General features: G+C 42.3%; 1 protein-coding gene across 2 annotated transcripts; it reads right to left on the bottom strand.

The window, feature by feature from the left end:
• Positions 1–1,466: 1,466 nt before the first annotated feature.
• atp5mc1 (ATP synthase membrane subunit c locus 1) lies at positions 1,467–9,918 on the bottom strand. Of its 2 annotated transcripts, none has more exons than XM_071515206.1 (5): positions 9,815–9,918; positions 7,678–7,725; positions 5,903–5,983; positions 3,491–3,669; positions 1,467–1,920 (listed from the first exon to the last, which is right to left on the bottom strand). In XM_071515206.1, the coding sequence occupies exons 2-5, from the start codon at positions 7,714–7,716 to the stop codon at positions 1,806–1,808; spliced, it is 414 nt and encodes a 137-aa protein (XP_071371307.1). In that variant the 5' UTR covers positions 7,717–7,725; positions 9,815–9,918; the 3' UTR covers positions 1,467–1,805. The 2 variants fall into 2 exon arrangements, with proteins under 2 accessions (XP_071371307.1, XP_071371308.1); XM_071515207.1 differs by lacking the exon at positions 9,815–9,918 and adding an exon at positions 5,476–5,485 and having other exon boundaries at positions 5,910–5,983.
• Positions 9,919–14,483: the final 4,565 nt, after the last annotated feature.

Below are 14,483 nucleotides of genomic sequence, written 5' to 3'. Positions count from 1 at the left end.
AAAATGCATTTCTTTAATTTTCCATCTTTTGCATTTTTTCCAATGTTCTTTTCACAGCATCATAGCCACATACTGTAGATGCCATATGCAGTATATAGGGTTGCCAAAAAATCTCGATCACAGAACATGTACAACGGGGAAGGATTATGTTCTTATGTTTTTTTTTTAAATTTTCCGCTATTTTAATTGGATTCTTTATTTTAATTCTTTATCTTTGTTAATTACATGTTCCTATTCTTTTCATACTGAGAGGAACCAGCATGCAAGCATTTCATTGCACTGTTCACCCAGTGTAAGCTGTGTGTATGACAAATAAACACACTTGGACTCGAAGGATGATTCCTACTTTGGAAAAGCCTATATGAGCTCCGTTACCCTGTCAACGAACTTCATTTATCTTCTTAGATATTTACTGACCCCAAGTGGTGAGTTTGTGAACTGCAGGTGTCTGAAGTATTTCCCCCCCCACCCCCCAGTTCATGCTGTGATATATCTACTCGTCTGTGGAGAGAGAGCAACTGGTTACAACCAACATGCAAAGCCAGTCTATAACCAGGAGATCTTGAGCATCCTTATTTTTTCAAAATAGCAAATATAGCCTGCTTTATGTTCAAAGACCAGTGTCTACCAGGTTCTTGTCCTTGTATCTCCTCCTGTCTGTGCTGGTCAGTTGCTCTCCAGTGAGATGTGTCATCCAAGAAAAGAATTACTGTGAAACACTGACTTGGAACGATAAGTTGTGACCATTTAGTGTGAAAATAGATTAACATCTAAACAATTATGGAGCCTGTCAAATTTGCTTGACACATTAAACCATCTTTGTTTATGAACTTCCATTACTCCCCATTGGAGTTTTTTGTAAGTGTGGCACATCTTCCATTTCAGCTGTACAGATCTGGCATTTATCATCATGGCTTCAGCCACAAATTGAGCTTCAACATCTGGCTTGAGGCCCTTCAGCAGGACACATGGCTGTTGCGGGTATCCGGCCTGTGACCTTTCAAGCTTTGGGACAGACTGTAACCCAAAAGGGCGCTGCAGCCCCAGTCGTACACACTCTAAAACATAAGTGGTGTAAAAGTGACAAAATGTGCTACTAGCAAACCATCTTTGAATGTTGCCAGTTTGGCACAGGAATTAGTCATCTTAACACATCGTTATATTTTTACAGTAGGTGTAAGTGGGGAATCTAGTTTCAAAAACCCTAAATTAGCACCCAAATTTTAAGTTGAAGTGCTCTGAAATGTATTAAAATTAACCATGTGCTGTAATTTGTAGTCAGAATGAATCTCACTGTATAAATCACTGCTTTCTGAAACAAACAGGCATGCATCATCAAACTTAATCTTTAAAAAAAAAGAAAAGAAAAACAAAAGCAATACATTCCAACCAAGCACCTGTTTATTTAGGCAAGAACGTCCATTTTCTGAGGAATGAATAAGTAAAGAGATCAAAACACTGCAGGATGTTTTTAGTTATCCCAACCATTTATTTTGGACAGATTCGATTTCAACCGAAGTGATGTCTTACATAAAACTTCAGAAAAACAAAAATAAGCGCGTAGGAACATAAAAAGGTAGGATCGAAGGTTCTGTTGTTAACGTCAGGTGTAGTGGGGTGTTTTTTCCGTTTTTTTTTTTAATAATAATATTCTCGTTTCCATTGATTGGAATGGCCTGTCCGCTCGTTCAGAGTTCCCATTCTGGAAACCCCCCTCCGAAAGGAAGGAAGGAAGGAAGGAAGGAAAGGTGGGAGAGAGGGAGGAGAGGTGAGGGGAGAGGAGGTGTAGGTGTGTGTTGCCAGGTTTACATGGCGAACAGGATGAGGAACGCCACCATCAGACAGAAGAGACCCATAGCCTCAGACAGAGCGAAGCCCAGGATGGCGTAGGAGAAGAGCTGCTGCTTCAGGGAGGGGTTCCTGTGGGGAGAGACGGACACAGTGAGGACATGTGAAGTGTAAAAGACGTGTTATTTCACCACTAGCTGACAGAAAACACACATCTGCTGAATGAAATATGAGTTTTTTTTGCCTCAGACACCAATATTTTTGAAATTGTACAATGAACTTTTAACAGGTTTCAGTAGCCCAAGCCTGAAAAATTACATTACAAAAAAAAAGGAAAAAAGTCGTTTATCCCCAACAGCAATGAAATAATAGAATTGGGCCCTGGGTTTCCGTTATCCGGTAATTACCGTTTTTTTAACCGGTAAAATCTGTTGAAGTCCCAACGTATTTAAATCTCTCCGGTCATAATGTCCGGTGAAAATAATTCCCTCTAAGCACAATTATTGGAACATTGTGCTCCTTGTTTTACTGAGACTGAGTTACAGCAACAGGTTGAGTTCTGCTCCCAGTCTGTCTCCAGACCTGCTCCCAGTCTGTCTCCAGACCTGCTCCCAGTCTGTCTCCAGACCTGCTCCCAGTCTGTCTCCAGACCTGCTCCCAGTCTGTCTCCAGACCTGCTCCCAGTCTGTCTCCAGACCTGCTCCCGATGAGCAGCTTTGAGTCTCTTTCAGTAAAGTAATAATAAATATTGCACTAGGTGAGTTGATTTGAGTGACATGAGACACAACTGGGGAGGATTTACTAAATTGTTTTGAATGTAGCGTAATGTATTAACCAATCAAGGGCGATGTGTGTGTGTTGGGTAGGCCTACATTGTGTGTCAGGTGAAGGTAAGACGCCTTTGCAGTTTATTTTCATGACTTTTTGCTGGGCTGAGCTTTCTACATATTTACTGTGTTGTTTTTCTTCGTTGTAGGTTGCGCAATTGGCAATGTGTGATGTTGGTTAACGCACATTGCGCATTTGGCATTGCGTAATGGTGAGAGGGACACAGTTTTTGGCATTGCGTAATGGTGAGAGGGACACAGTTTTTGGCATTGCGTAATGGTGACAGCATATGGCAATTTGGCAACAAAATAGCATGTCAGGAACAAAGTAAAGTGCAAATTTTCATAGTAGAAGATCCTATTTTTCTATTTTGCATGGTAATGTTGTGTGTGTGTTTGACAGATGGCGTTATGCACGTGAGTCTATTGACGGGACTTATTTTATTTGGAATATAATGTATAACCAAAAGTAGCCTACTTTTCAATAAAAAATATTATAAATCTACATGCCTTGATGATGTCATTCTTTATATAGCCTGCCTTTAAGCTCAATAAACACAGATAATATTTGTCCGGGTCATTGAAATCTTCCAGGACACGTGGACTTCTAACGGAAACCCTGACTGGGCCCCGAGGGTAATGAAACCCACTCAACACATGAATGACAAATGAAACTTTCTACTGAAGGAAGAAAATCAGAATCAATTTTTACCGCCGCAGCTCAAACTGAGGCCCGAGGGCCACGCTGGGCCTTCCAAATGAAGTACTTTGATTCAATAACATTGAAGTTTTTTGGATCCAAGTGGCCCCTTACAGGGCAAATAAATACGCATGTTAAATATCAACAAACCCAGACCAATCCTGGGTGTCGTTACCTGGCGTAGCCAATGATGAGGCTGCCGAACACTGTTCCGATCCCGGCTCCTGACCCGGCCACGCCCACCGTGGCGGCACCGGCGCCGATGAACTTGGCGGCGGTGTCGATGTCCCGGGAGACAGCGCTGGTCTGGATGGAGCGGGTCAGAACCGCAGACTGGCTGACTGGCAACAGAGCCTGAGGAGAGGAAGGTGGGAGGGAATGAACAACTGTATAGCACTTATATACTAGAAGAGCTTAAAACATTGTAAAACCAAGAAAATGATTAACATTCAATAAGGAAAGGCTAATACAATGTAAGAAACAAGATTTAAATGGCCAACAGTCAAACTTTACATAAAACCAAGTCCAAGTTTTTTTTTTTTTTTTTTTTTTTTTTAAATGGACTTGTCTGCACATGAACATGAAGAAATAGCAGAACGAGCATTGGTCCAGACTAGGGCTGAACAATTAATCGAAATATGGCCTACAGCAATTTTCAAATCGCTGGAGGCTCAATATTTGTTAAAGGTGAAATGTGTCAAAATAGCATTTTTAATGAAATATTGTGGTGCTGCAGAGATGTCCTGGCCTACACATCATATTCTACAGACTTAAGAAAACATCTTTGTTTGGTACAGATCCCCGCAAAAATCACACCATAATCATTTTAATATGTTTTTCAATGAAAATGAGAATAATGATGTAAAAATTATCATTCCCCTTAATATGGCTCTAATAGGCTTTTCTAAGCATGAGGAACTGCTGGCAATCAGACAGCAACATACATCTCTCCATTTGGTTTTTGGGGTCGTCTCCTGAAGTTAGTCTGGATCATGTTCTCCCTAATGCACCGCTGTTCTCGTTAGAGGATCTCATGTTTTCAGGCGTCTCGGTGCCGTTATTTGGTGCCGCTAGAGCTCAAATAGTACGCTGCAGAGCTGCTTGGTACGAACGCGCCCCAAGTCCCTCAAGCAGGACATCCCAGTCTAGGGGTGTCCTGATGGCAAAAGCACAGTCGCCTTCCGTTTAGACTGCAGGACAGTCGGACCGGTCTGAGGTCTCGGGCTCAGAAGGAACTCGATCTGCAGTGTAGCTGGGGGGAAAACTTCCTCGACACAATTTACACACAACTTTGGGGGTCCCAAGGCTGAGGGTTCGAGTGGCGATCCATGACTGGTCACACGCCACCACTGCTGCGCTCACTGGGTCTCACTCATGAGACGTGAGAACGAATTTGTGCATTAAAACGTCAGTAGAGAGAAATTTACACGTTTGGGTATTCAAACTTTCCGTAGGTCCGATTCGTTCTTGCGTCCCGATCATAATTCACATCTGACCTGTGCAAACTCCAGTTGGTCTTTTTATATAAAGTCTTTCATTCTTATTGATGAAACTGGATATTAGATAGGCTGCTTTGAATGCATGCCTACCCTCTCAAAACACATTCAAGTTTATTCTAGATGCTCTTTCAATTAATGACTGCTCCATGTTCTTTTACTCGATAATTAGAGACAATTCAAAGGGCTAAAATGCTGCAAATGATCCTACCGGTCAATCCACAGTCTGATGAGATCTGTTTCCCTTGAGCCCATCAGCCGGTGAATGGTTTTAGCGCTGGGCGTGATGTCACTGTTCCCATCTGGCTCGATGCCAGTGACGACACATCCCTAAAGACGGCACCGATGTGCTCGGTGGTTTGAGAGAGCGCAGGAGCAGCAGCGGCTCCCGAGGCTTTCGTGTTCCTCCGGTTTGATTTCAGTACGGTTCACTAAAAGCCGACCACTTTCCTTTAACTTCCTGCACGGTTTCTCTCAAAACTGTAAGAAATCGGCACGACTTGAGATTTGTTTATATTTATGCCCTTTTACCGACATGTCTTATTACAGAGTGAACCATCAAGGTGGTGCAAAAGACATGCCTTGGGTGCTTCGTGCTTTCATTTTTGAGTCTCCATTGGCGCGCTAGGACTGGACTGGAGAGCAGCACCCAGGCAAACAAGACGCAGGTAGCTCTATAGTGAAGCTACGGACGAGATTTTGGTCAGAAGCTATCGGTATGATGGAACAAGACGAGAAAACAGGGTTCTTCACAACGATCGCCATATGTGAAATGACAGGCAGTTCACAGCTACAGAACATGTGACATGTAGGACTAAGCAATACTACCAATAATTTTGGGACCGGGTAATTAATTCTTTCCTGGTGCTTGATCCTGAAATTGGTTCTGTCCCCACCGCAGAGGTCAGGGTCAGTTACAGAAAAGCATCTCTGGAGCTGGTGGGGATTCAGTCTCTTACTCAAAAGACGCTTCAGCAGGACAGACGCCTGCATCAACCCAGACCTTCCAGTTGAAGGACGGAGCCACACTGATACCGCAAGACCTTCCAGACCTGTGTAGGAACCTTGAACGTTAAATGATAGAGACTCACCTGCTGCTCCAATGAGGCTTCAGGTCTGTTGAAGAGGGAGACGGAGACTGGCCGGGCGAGGACTCTGGACCCCCCACGCAGCTACAGACAACAAACAGACCAATCACAACCAAACAACTGGGAAGCAGACTTTCTATGTGGGCCGCTGTGCTGAGACTGTGTGATCCGTGCATACATTTGGATTAAAGAGACTGAGATTACACTCAACGGCAAGGAAATTTAAGATTTTCAACAATTTCATGATTTCACCCCTGTCTTGTCAGATATTGTTGAAAATAAACTTGCTGATCTTGATGCCATTTTTTTTTTTTAATTAACATACACAGAACCACCTAGGCTACATCACCATTTCCCTGCGGTTGAAAATACTCAAGATGTAAATAAGATGCACAAAGTGCAATAAGATCATTTTGTTGACAAAACTATCAAGACTACTAATTGTGATTAATAACAATAAAATAGATTACAAAGCGCTGGTAACAGAATAAAAACTTCTGATTGTACTTTTTATTTTATTAAAGATAGTATCTCAAGTCTTTGACAAAATTACAGTTTTTGAATAATGACATTCAGGAATTTTTTCTTAAATTGCCATAGTGTTATGGAAAAGATCCATCATTCACTGAAGAAAGATTCCTAATAAAAGTACCGTTGTAGGCCAGATATCAAATTTGAAGTTTCAGAACCAGGAATGGCTTTTTTTCTTTTTTAATCCAGGTTGTATCATCGGCACTATTGTGCTGCCAATACTGTGCTGTGTAACCCAGTGATTTCAATATGGAACCACGTCCTCCACAACACTTCCATGACTGAGATGCCCAACATGCTACAGGATCAGCTGACATGGAATTACCAGTTACTTAGCAACTGCCATGGAGAGGAAGAGTGGAGCCAACATGGCGGCCACTGACAACTACAATGGTTCAAGTCTCTAGCTGCACTTTTGCCGCTTTTCCACCGCATGGTACCGGCTCAACTCGCCTCGACTCGCTTTTGGTAGTAAGGTTTTCCACTGCAGACAGTACCCCCTCAATGTGCCCCACCCCCCACAACTGGTCGTCATAGTGACGCTGCGACGCTGCATGAAACGCGACACAGCAAGGAAACAGATTTTATTTCAGAAGAGGCTGAAGGCAGAGAGACAACAGACTGCTCTCTGGTTGCTCGAGGTGACGCAAGAGGGTAAGCTAACGTTGTAGCTAACGTTAGCATTATGTCCCGTGTCGCGATGACGATTCTCTCCGACCAATCAGTAGTCTGCAGTGTTTTCACGTCACCTTTTGGTTTCGCCTCAGCTCGCTTGGAACCTCGACAGAGGTGCTACGAAAAAAAGTACCGGGTACTAGGCAGTATGGTACCTGGTACTTGCCCAGTGGAAAACCAAAAAAGGCGAGCAGAGTCGAGTCGAGCCGGTACCTGAGGTGGAAAAGCGGCATTTGTGTCCTTGATGACAAACTATTACATATTTTGAGACCTCACTTGTATGATCATAAACCTCTGAATGTTTCATCTTAGGCCTGGGTGTCATTCAAGAATTTGATACTGGTTCTAAAAACAATTAATTTTTGGCATCTTCCTTTGTTGACTGAAAGCACATTGACCAGAAACAGCTGTATTGTGACTGAACAGGCTTCGAGGTAAATTCTCCAAGCCTGCTTGGATTTGAAGATTTTGATTGGTGTTCAGTGTGACGATGTGTCTGGACAACAGGACTGTCAACTAAACCACATCACTGTAACTGAAGACCAGTCTTCACAAAGCCAAAGTTTACATACCACAGCAGGAGAAGTGACGAACTTGGCGCAGGCGTACATGGCTGGAACCTGAGAGAGAGAGAAGAGGTTTTAGTTTGTTTTCTTAGTAAAATTCACTTATCAGTGAGCAGGTAGGAGATTCAGTGTTTTGCTCAAGGACACTATGACAGGAATCACACCTGTGAACTTACGGGACAGTGTCACTACTAGCCCAACCTGCTGCCAACATGTGTCCTGGACAAGTTCATGAACACAGGCTGAACTTGTGACCTTGTGGTAACAGTCTTAAACCACTAGGCCACACTGGATCAGGAAGCCACAACAACTTACTCAGTGTGATGTTGGCAAAGCCTTCCATGAATAAAAAACGAAAAGTAAATTATTCTTGTAAATTGCTAGATTCTTGACAGTTTTGGTTTTAAAATACTTTAATTTTGCTTGGTGATAAATTAAAATCAGCCACCAGCCAAATGCTGGTAAAATTAAGTAAAGTAAGTCACTGGAGACAGTAAATGAGAAAACAGGTTTACTTTTATTTGGCTCCACTAAGGAAACTTTCCAAGCTCAAGATTACCTAACAGTAACAGTAGTGAAGTGACAGTTCAAGCTGAAGTGGAGGGGGGAGGGGCGGAGGGGGTGTGTTGCCACACCATATTCTTCCAGCAGCCATCTAGACAAACTTGTACAGCTTTTTTTTTTTTTTTATTCCCATGTAAAGAAATCAGAATCCCTAGACGATGCACATAACAGTCCACAATTATCTCCAATCAACAAGGCCAGTGAACTTAATCTCAGCAACATGTCTGGTCACTTCACAAGGACACAGGGCCCAAAGGTTGAATACACTTAAGTTATTTTAAAAATATTATAAACCGTATTATAAACCATCCTGGAGCACTGCAGTGCCTGGTCGGAATCAGGTGTAGGATAGAGGGGGAATGCTTCAACTGCAGCTAAGTAGAACAGTTTGTTCCTTCCTGGCCTGCAGGTTTCATAAGCCACAGATGCAAGTTATTCTATGTTGGGTCAAAGTACAGAACAGCGTCTGTAGATTTCCAGCGGACTGGAATCATCCATGCAAAATTAATTTCAGGAAAAATGGCACAGAAGCAATTAAGTAAAACTAGGGGCATGCTAAGGTCAAGTCCAGCAACAAGTTGATCAACGAGTGCAACTCCCTGGTCTGCTGCTCCAGCAGGGCGATTCGGCCAGTTGGCTAATCCAATTGCATCGACTCCTGCAAGGATCAACCAAGACAGGCCGTCTGCTAGTCCAACATCAGCCTACACATGCTGCCAGAATGAATGAGTTTAACACTCAGGATAATACACTCCCACTTTCAGACGCCATTAGCTAAAACCCGGAGGACATGTTGCCTTGGTAGTATTCTCCAGGTAATGTCTAAGTCAGCCAATCCACATGCAGAGAGGATCTGTTTTGGTGAAAAATACATTGAGGCCGTTGAGTCCAATAATAAAACGCAGGGGGAGAAGAAAGGTTATCTTGAATACCTGTTAGCTAACGTCCTCGGTGTCCTGGCTAACGAAGGGAAGCGCTGGAGCTAAGCTAAGTTGCTAAGCTAACCAGCCTCCACACTTGAAGGTCAAAAATGACCCAGAGACGGACGTATGGGGCCTGAAATGCGGGTACGGCGCGTTCCCCGCTCAACAAAAACTAAACGGATTGTATTGCAGTTGAAAAGGCGAGTCGTCCCTGCAAATCTCCGGCGGGTTTGTCCTTGCAGTGGCGAACCGCTGAGCTTTAGTGCGCGGTAGGCCCGGAGTGATCGAGTCAGACATTTTACATCCAAGTGTCACCGCAGCCTGGCCGCGCCGTGCCCGGCCCACAACACACACCGGCAGGGGGACAGCCAGGGCGGCTGTCCGGCCCGCGGCGTCCACGGTGTCACTGATCCACAAGGGTCGCATGGACAAAACAAATACAAGTACAATGACGAATTGTCTGAAAAGTCATTCCCATGGATCAAGTCATTGAATGGCCGACCTAGCTAGCTAGCTACCAAGCTAGAAAACGTTAGCTATACAAGCGTTTCCCTGACAATGCATACGGATCAAATAAGTGTCAGAAGCACTCGCAGTTCAACAGCTGTACATATTCAGCATAACCCCGTTTGAAAACCTGTAAATATGAAGTTTACCGGTTTGTGACAGTAGTCGGAGGGTCCGGGATAAGCTGCTCTCGCGCACAGCGGCAGTCAATGAATGTAGGATGAGACAGACTGTCACCTTGTCATTTATAAGCTTAGCGTCTACGTCCTAAACGCCCATTGGACAGAAACAACCCTCCTTCATCCGTGATTGGCCCATCGCCAAGTCACTTCCGCAAAACGACCCTGTCGAATAGCGCTTTATTGAACTACAAAGGTTGTGACTGGGCGGGAGGTTTGTGAGGGCGGGACTGAACGAACTTTCATTAGTTTTATTGGTCAGTATTGCCGGGAACGCCGATTTTACTAGGAGTGACCTTTCAAAGCACATCCAGTGTCCTATGATCCTATTGGTCGATCGATGGGAAGTCCCGCCTACAAGTGAAATACGTTGAAAAGAAGAAGCAAGCAATCCAAGTTGAATAATAATAATAATATACATATTTTTTACTATCTCAGTATGCATGGGATAGTCTATCTATGAGGGGACACACACACACACACCCCACCCCACACACATACACACACACACACAAATACACTTGCTTCACACATTCACACAACCAGATACACACAACAGCAACAACAACGCACACACACACACACACACACACACACACACACACACACACACTGCTGCTCTCTGATGAAAACAAAAACAACACTAGGCTACAAGCAACCAGTAGGAAGGAGGTGCAGGGTCAGAGGTCACAGCGCCCTGATGACAGGGAAGGAAATGAGCTGAGGAGAGAAGGGAAAGAGGATTTTTTTAAAGCTCCAAACTGCAATAACAGAAGTTTTTTTTTTTTCAATTAAGGATAACAAGAAAGAAATCAATTCATTCAAATTAAAAACAAGCACAGATCCTGTGCAGATCCATGGTGTGCGTGTCCAATTCTATGCACTGAAGCATGACACCAAATACCACAAGATATTTACGTTACCTCCTGTTAAAGCTGCACTAAGCGATTTTCTGACCACTAGAGGGTGACAGAAACCGCAACACATTTGTAAACTTACACAGCAAAACTACCGGGCTACAGAAGCCCCTTAAGACACACACACACACACACACACACACACACACACACACACACACACAGTGCATAAAGGCTAATGGCTAAAATAAACAAACGTACAGAGAAATATCACCCGTTACCTCTAGTCTCGCTTTGCCAGATTTTTCTACCACTGAAGGTCACATGTCCCACAATGACAAGTGAAGAGGCAGGTAGCAAGTTTACTAGTTTACTCGCTCGCTTTATTATGGAAGCCCATTTCCGCCAGTGTGATGAAAAAAAAAGATCCTGTAAGTCATTATAATGAGAAACTTTCTCAAAATAATGACTTGTGACTTAATGAGAAACTATGTGTTGTTTTCTCAAATGCGCCAAAGCAACAGAAGCAACTCATTATTTTGAGATACTAACTCATTATTTTGAGAAATGTTCTCATTATTTTGAGAAGTGTTCTCATTGTTTTGAGATACTAACTCATTGTTTTGAGAAAGTTTCTCATTATTTTGAGATACTAACTCATTGTTTTGAGAAATGTTCTCATTATTTTGAGAAATGTTCTCATTATTTTGAGATACTAACTCATAATTTTGAGAAAGTTTCTCATTATTTTGAGATACTAACTCATTATTTTGAGATACTAACTCATTATTTTGAGAAATTCTCTCATTATTTTGAGATACTAAGTCATTGTTTTGAGATACTAACTCATTTTGAGAAATGTTCTCATTATTTTGAGATACTAACTCATAATTTTGAGAAAGTTTCTCATTATTTTGAGAAAGTTTCTCATTATTTTGAGATACTAACTCATTATTTTGAGAAATTCTCTCATTATTTTGAGATACTAACTCATTGTTTTGAGAAAGTTTCTCATTATTTTGAGATACTAACTCATTATTTTGAGAAAGTTTCTCATTATTTTGAGATACTAACTCATTATTTTGAGATACTAACTCATTATTTTGACATACTAAGGCATTGTTTTGACATACTAAGGCATTATTTTGAGTTTCTCATTATAATGACTTACAGGACCGTTTTTTTCATCACACTGGGGGAAATGGGCTTCCATACTACATCAATTCTGCCATTACAAGATTTTTTTTCAGGGATGGGAGGGGGAGAGCACCGCTTTCAAACAGCAAGGGAGGAGACAAGCTCGTTTGAAAAAAAAAAAAGCTACAACTCAGTCTGAACATGACAACAAGCTTTAGAAAAGAGGTGAAAACAACAACACAGCTGGCTCACGTGTGTGGCTATTTGTTTATATCTTTACGTCTCATAGCACACGTTAGTTTCAGGATTGGTTACAGGGTCTGAAATCAAGTAGTGCAGGTTTAAAGTTCGTAGGACATCAGAAGACGTGTTACTGTCTACAAATCCTGTTACTAACACAGGTAAGTTTGGAGCAAATTGTGGAATGTGAAAGCCTTCAAACCGGAAGTCATTGGCTCCAATTGTAAGCTAAAAACCTTTAAATACAGCTCACAAAGACATAGTTTCAATTTTAAAAATCGTTATCTGTTACCACGAAAAGTCAGACTGTTATAGTTATTACCAAATCAAATTCAAATGGGAACAAATTCTTCATTACCCCGGGGACTATTTTCTGCGCTACGGAACTACTTTCCTGAGATCGCAAAGTGTTTACGGCCGGCTTATTAAGTTGTTTGAGGAAAAAGTCGGCCGGCCCGGTGCATGGTGATGATGAAATATGCTGCAGAGCAGCAGCATGGCTCTGTGACGGGTTTTTAATCGTTTTTTTAATACAGTGGAGTTCTATGGCTGCTGGGACATGGCTGCATTGGGACCCGGCTTGTTAGCAAAACAAAATCATTGCTGATTTTGTTATTTTCACAGGATTTATTGACGGTAAGTGATGCATTAAAAAACACCAGCCTTATCCTTTAAGTTTCACTTTTGTTTTCACACCGGGAGACTCTGTGGATTGAGCTCAGTCTGCTGGTCTGCTGTCTGTATATCTCTAAATTACAGACATGATGTCATGCGACATCAGGTGCATTAGAGATCCATTTACATCCATTTATATACACTGACCAACTTCTGATTTTGTGTCTCTGTATGGGAAACACTGCATCTCACAGTCAAAGACGCCCTCTAGAGGCGCATCATCTCATTAAGCGTTACCTGACTGACTGAATGACTGAATGACTGACTGACTGAATGACTGAATGAATGACTGAATGACTGACTGACTGACTGAATGACTGACTGACTGACTGAATGACTGACTGACTGACTGACTGAATGACTGACTGACCGAATGAATGAATGAATGACTGACTGACTGACTGAATGAATGAATGAATGAATGAATGACTGACTGACTGAATGAATGAATGAATGAATGAATGAATGACTGACTGACTGACTGAATGACTGACTGACTGACTGACTGACTGAATGACTGAATGAATGACTGACTGACTGAATGACTGACTGAATGACTGACTGACTGACTGAATGACTGACTGACTGACTGACTGAATGACTGAATGAATGACTGACTGACTGACTGAATGAATGACTGAATGACTGACTGACTGACTGAATGAATGAATGAATGACTGACTGAATGACTGAATGACTGAATGACTGACCGACTGACTGAATGACTGACTGACTGACTGAATGACTGACTGAATGACTGACTGACTGAATGAATGAATGAATGACTGACTGACTGACTGACTGAATGACTGACTGACTGACTGACTGAATGACTGAATTAATGAATGACTGACTGACTGACTGAATGACTGACTGACTGACTGAATGAATGAATGACTGACTGAATGAATGAATGACTGAATGACTGACTGACTGACTGAATGACTGACTGACTGAATGACTGACTGAATGACTGACTGACTGAATGAATGAATGAATGACTGACTGACTGACTGAATGACTGACTGACTGACTGACTGAATGACTGAATGAATGAATGAATGACTGACTGACTGACTGAATGACTGAATGAATGAATGACTGACTGACTGACTGAATGACTGACTGACTGACTGACTGAATGAATGAATGACTGACTGAATGAATGAATCACTGAATGACTGACTGACTGACTGAATGACTGACTGACTGACTGACTGACTGACTGACTGACTGACTGACTGAATGAATGAATGACTGACTGACTGACTGACTGACTGACTGAATGAATGAATGACTGAATTTGCCTCATGATGCCCTCGGCTGCGCCTTGAGGAAAAACACCAACTGAAGTTACAGTATTTTCACACCACAGCTATCTGCTTCAGAAACATTTCCCGTAAATGATCAATACTCATAACATCTGCTCCCCACTGTGCCTGGATCTGAGGAAAGTGGGTTCAGTCCAGCTTACTGTTGAAATTGAGATGACACACTTCAGTTCACCACATCAACCATCAAAACACACCAGTGCTTCCTCAGATGGCTGGTTGCATGCTGTAGGCTTCTTCGTGATGTTTGTATGTTAGTAGACATGATTTCAACTAATGACATTTACTTACTGTAACTGAGTAGCTTTTTATGTAGCCTGCTTGTAGTATTTTTTAAAGTCAGTAATTTGACTTGTCCTTCAGTCCATCTTACAGTAAATCCCATCCATCACAGAACAG

The sequence above is a fragment of the Centroberyx affinis genome, unplaced genomic scaffold, assembly GCF_046629955.1.
Source record: "Centroberyx affinis isolate AG114_WGS23_722 - 3 ecotype Tasmania unplaced genomic scaffold, CSIRO-AGI_Caff_v1 ptg000331l_1, whole genome shotgun sequence".
In the NCBI taxonomy this organism is placed as follows: Eukaryota; Metazoa; Chordata; class Actinopteri; order Beryciformes; family Berycidae; genus Centroberyx; species Centroberyx affinis.
This window is presented reverse-complemented; position numbering and strand designations above follow the sequence as displayed.

Excerpts from the sequence above, each read along its gene's own strand:
- atp5mc1 (XM_071515207.1), bottom strand. The coding sequence starts at position 7,716 with ATGTACGCCTGCGCCAAGTTCGTCACTTCTCCTGCTGTG. Across the intron at positions 5,984-7,677 it reads TCGTCACTTCTCCTGCTGTG|CTGCGTGGGGGGTCCAGAGT; the intron begins GTATGTAAACTT and ends TGTTGTCTGTAG. Across the intron at positions 1,921-3,490 it reads CTCATCATTGGCTACGCCAG|GAACCCCTCCCTGAAGCAGC; the intron begins GTAACGACACCC and ends CTCTCCCCACAG.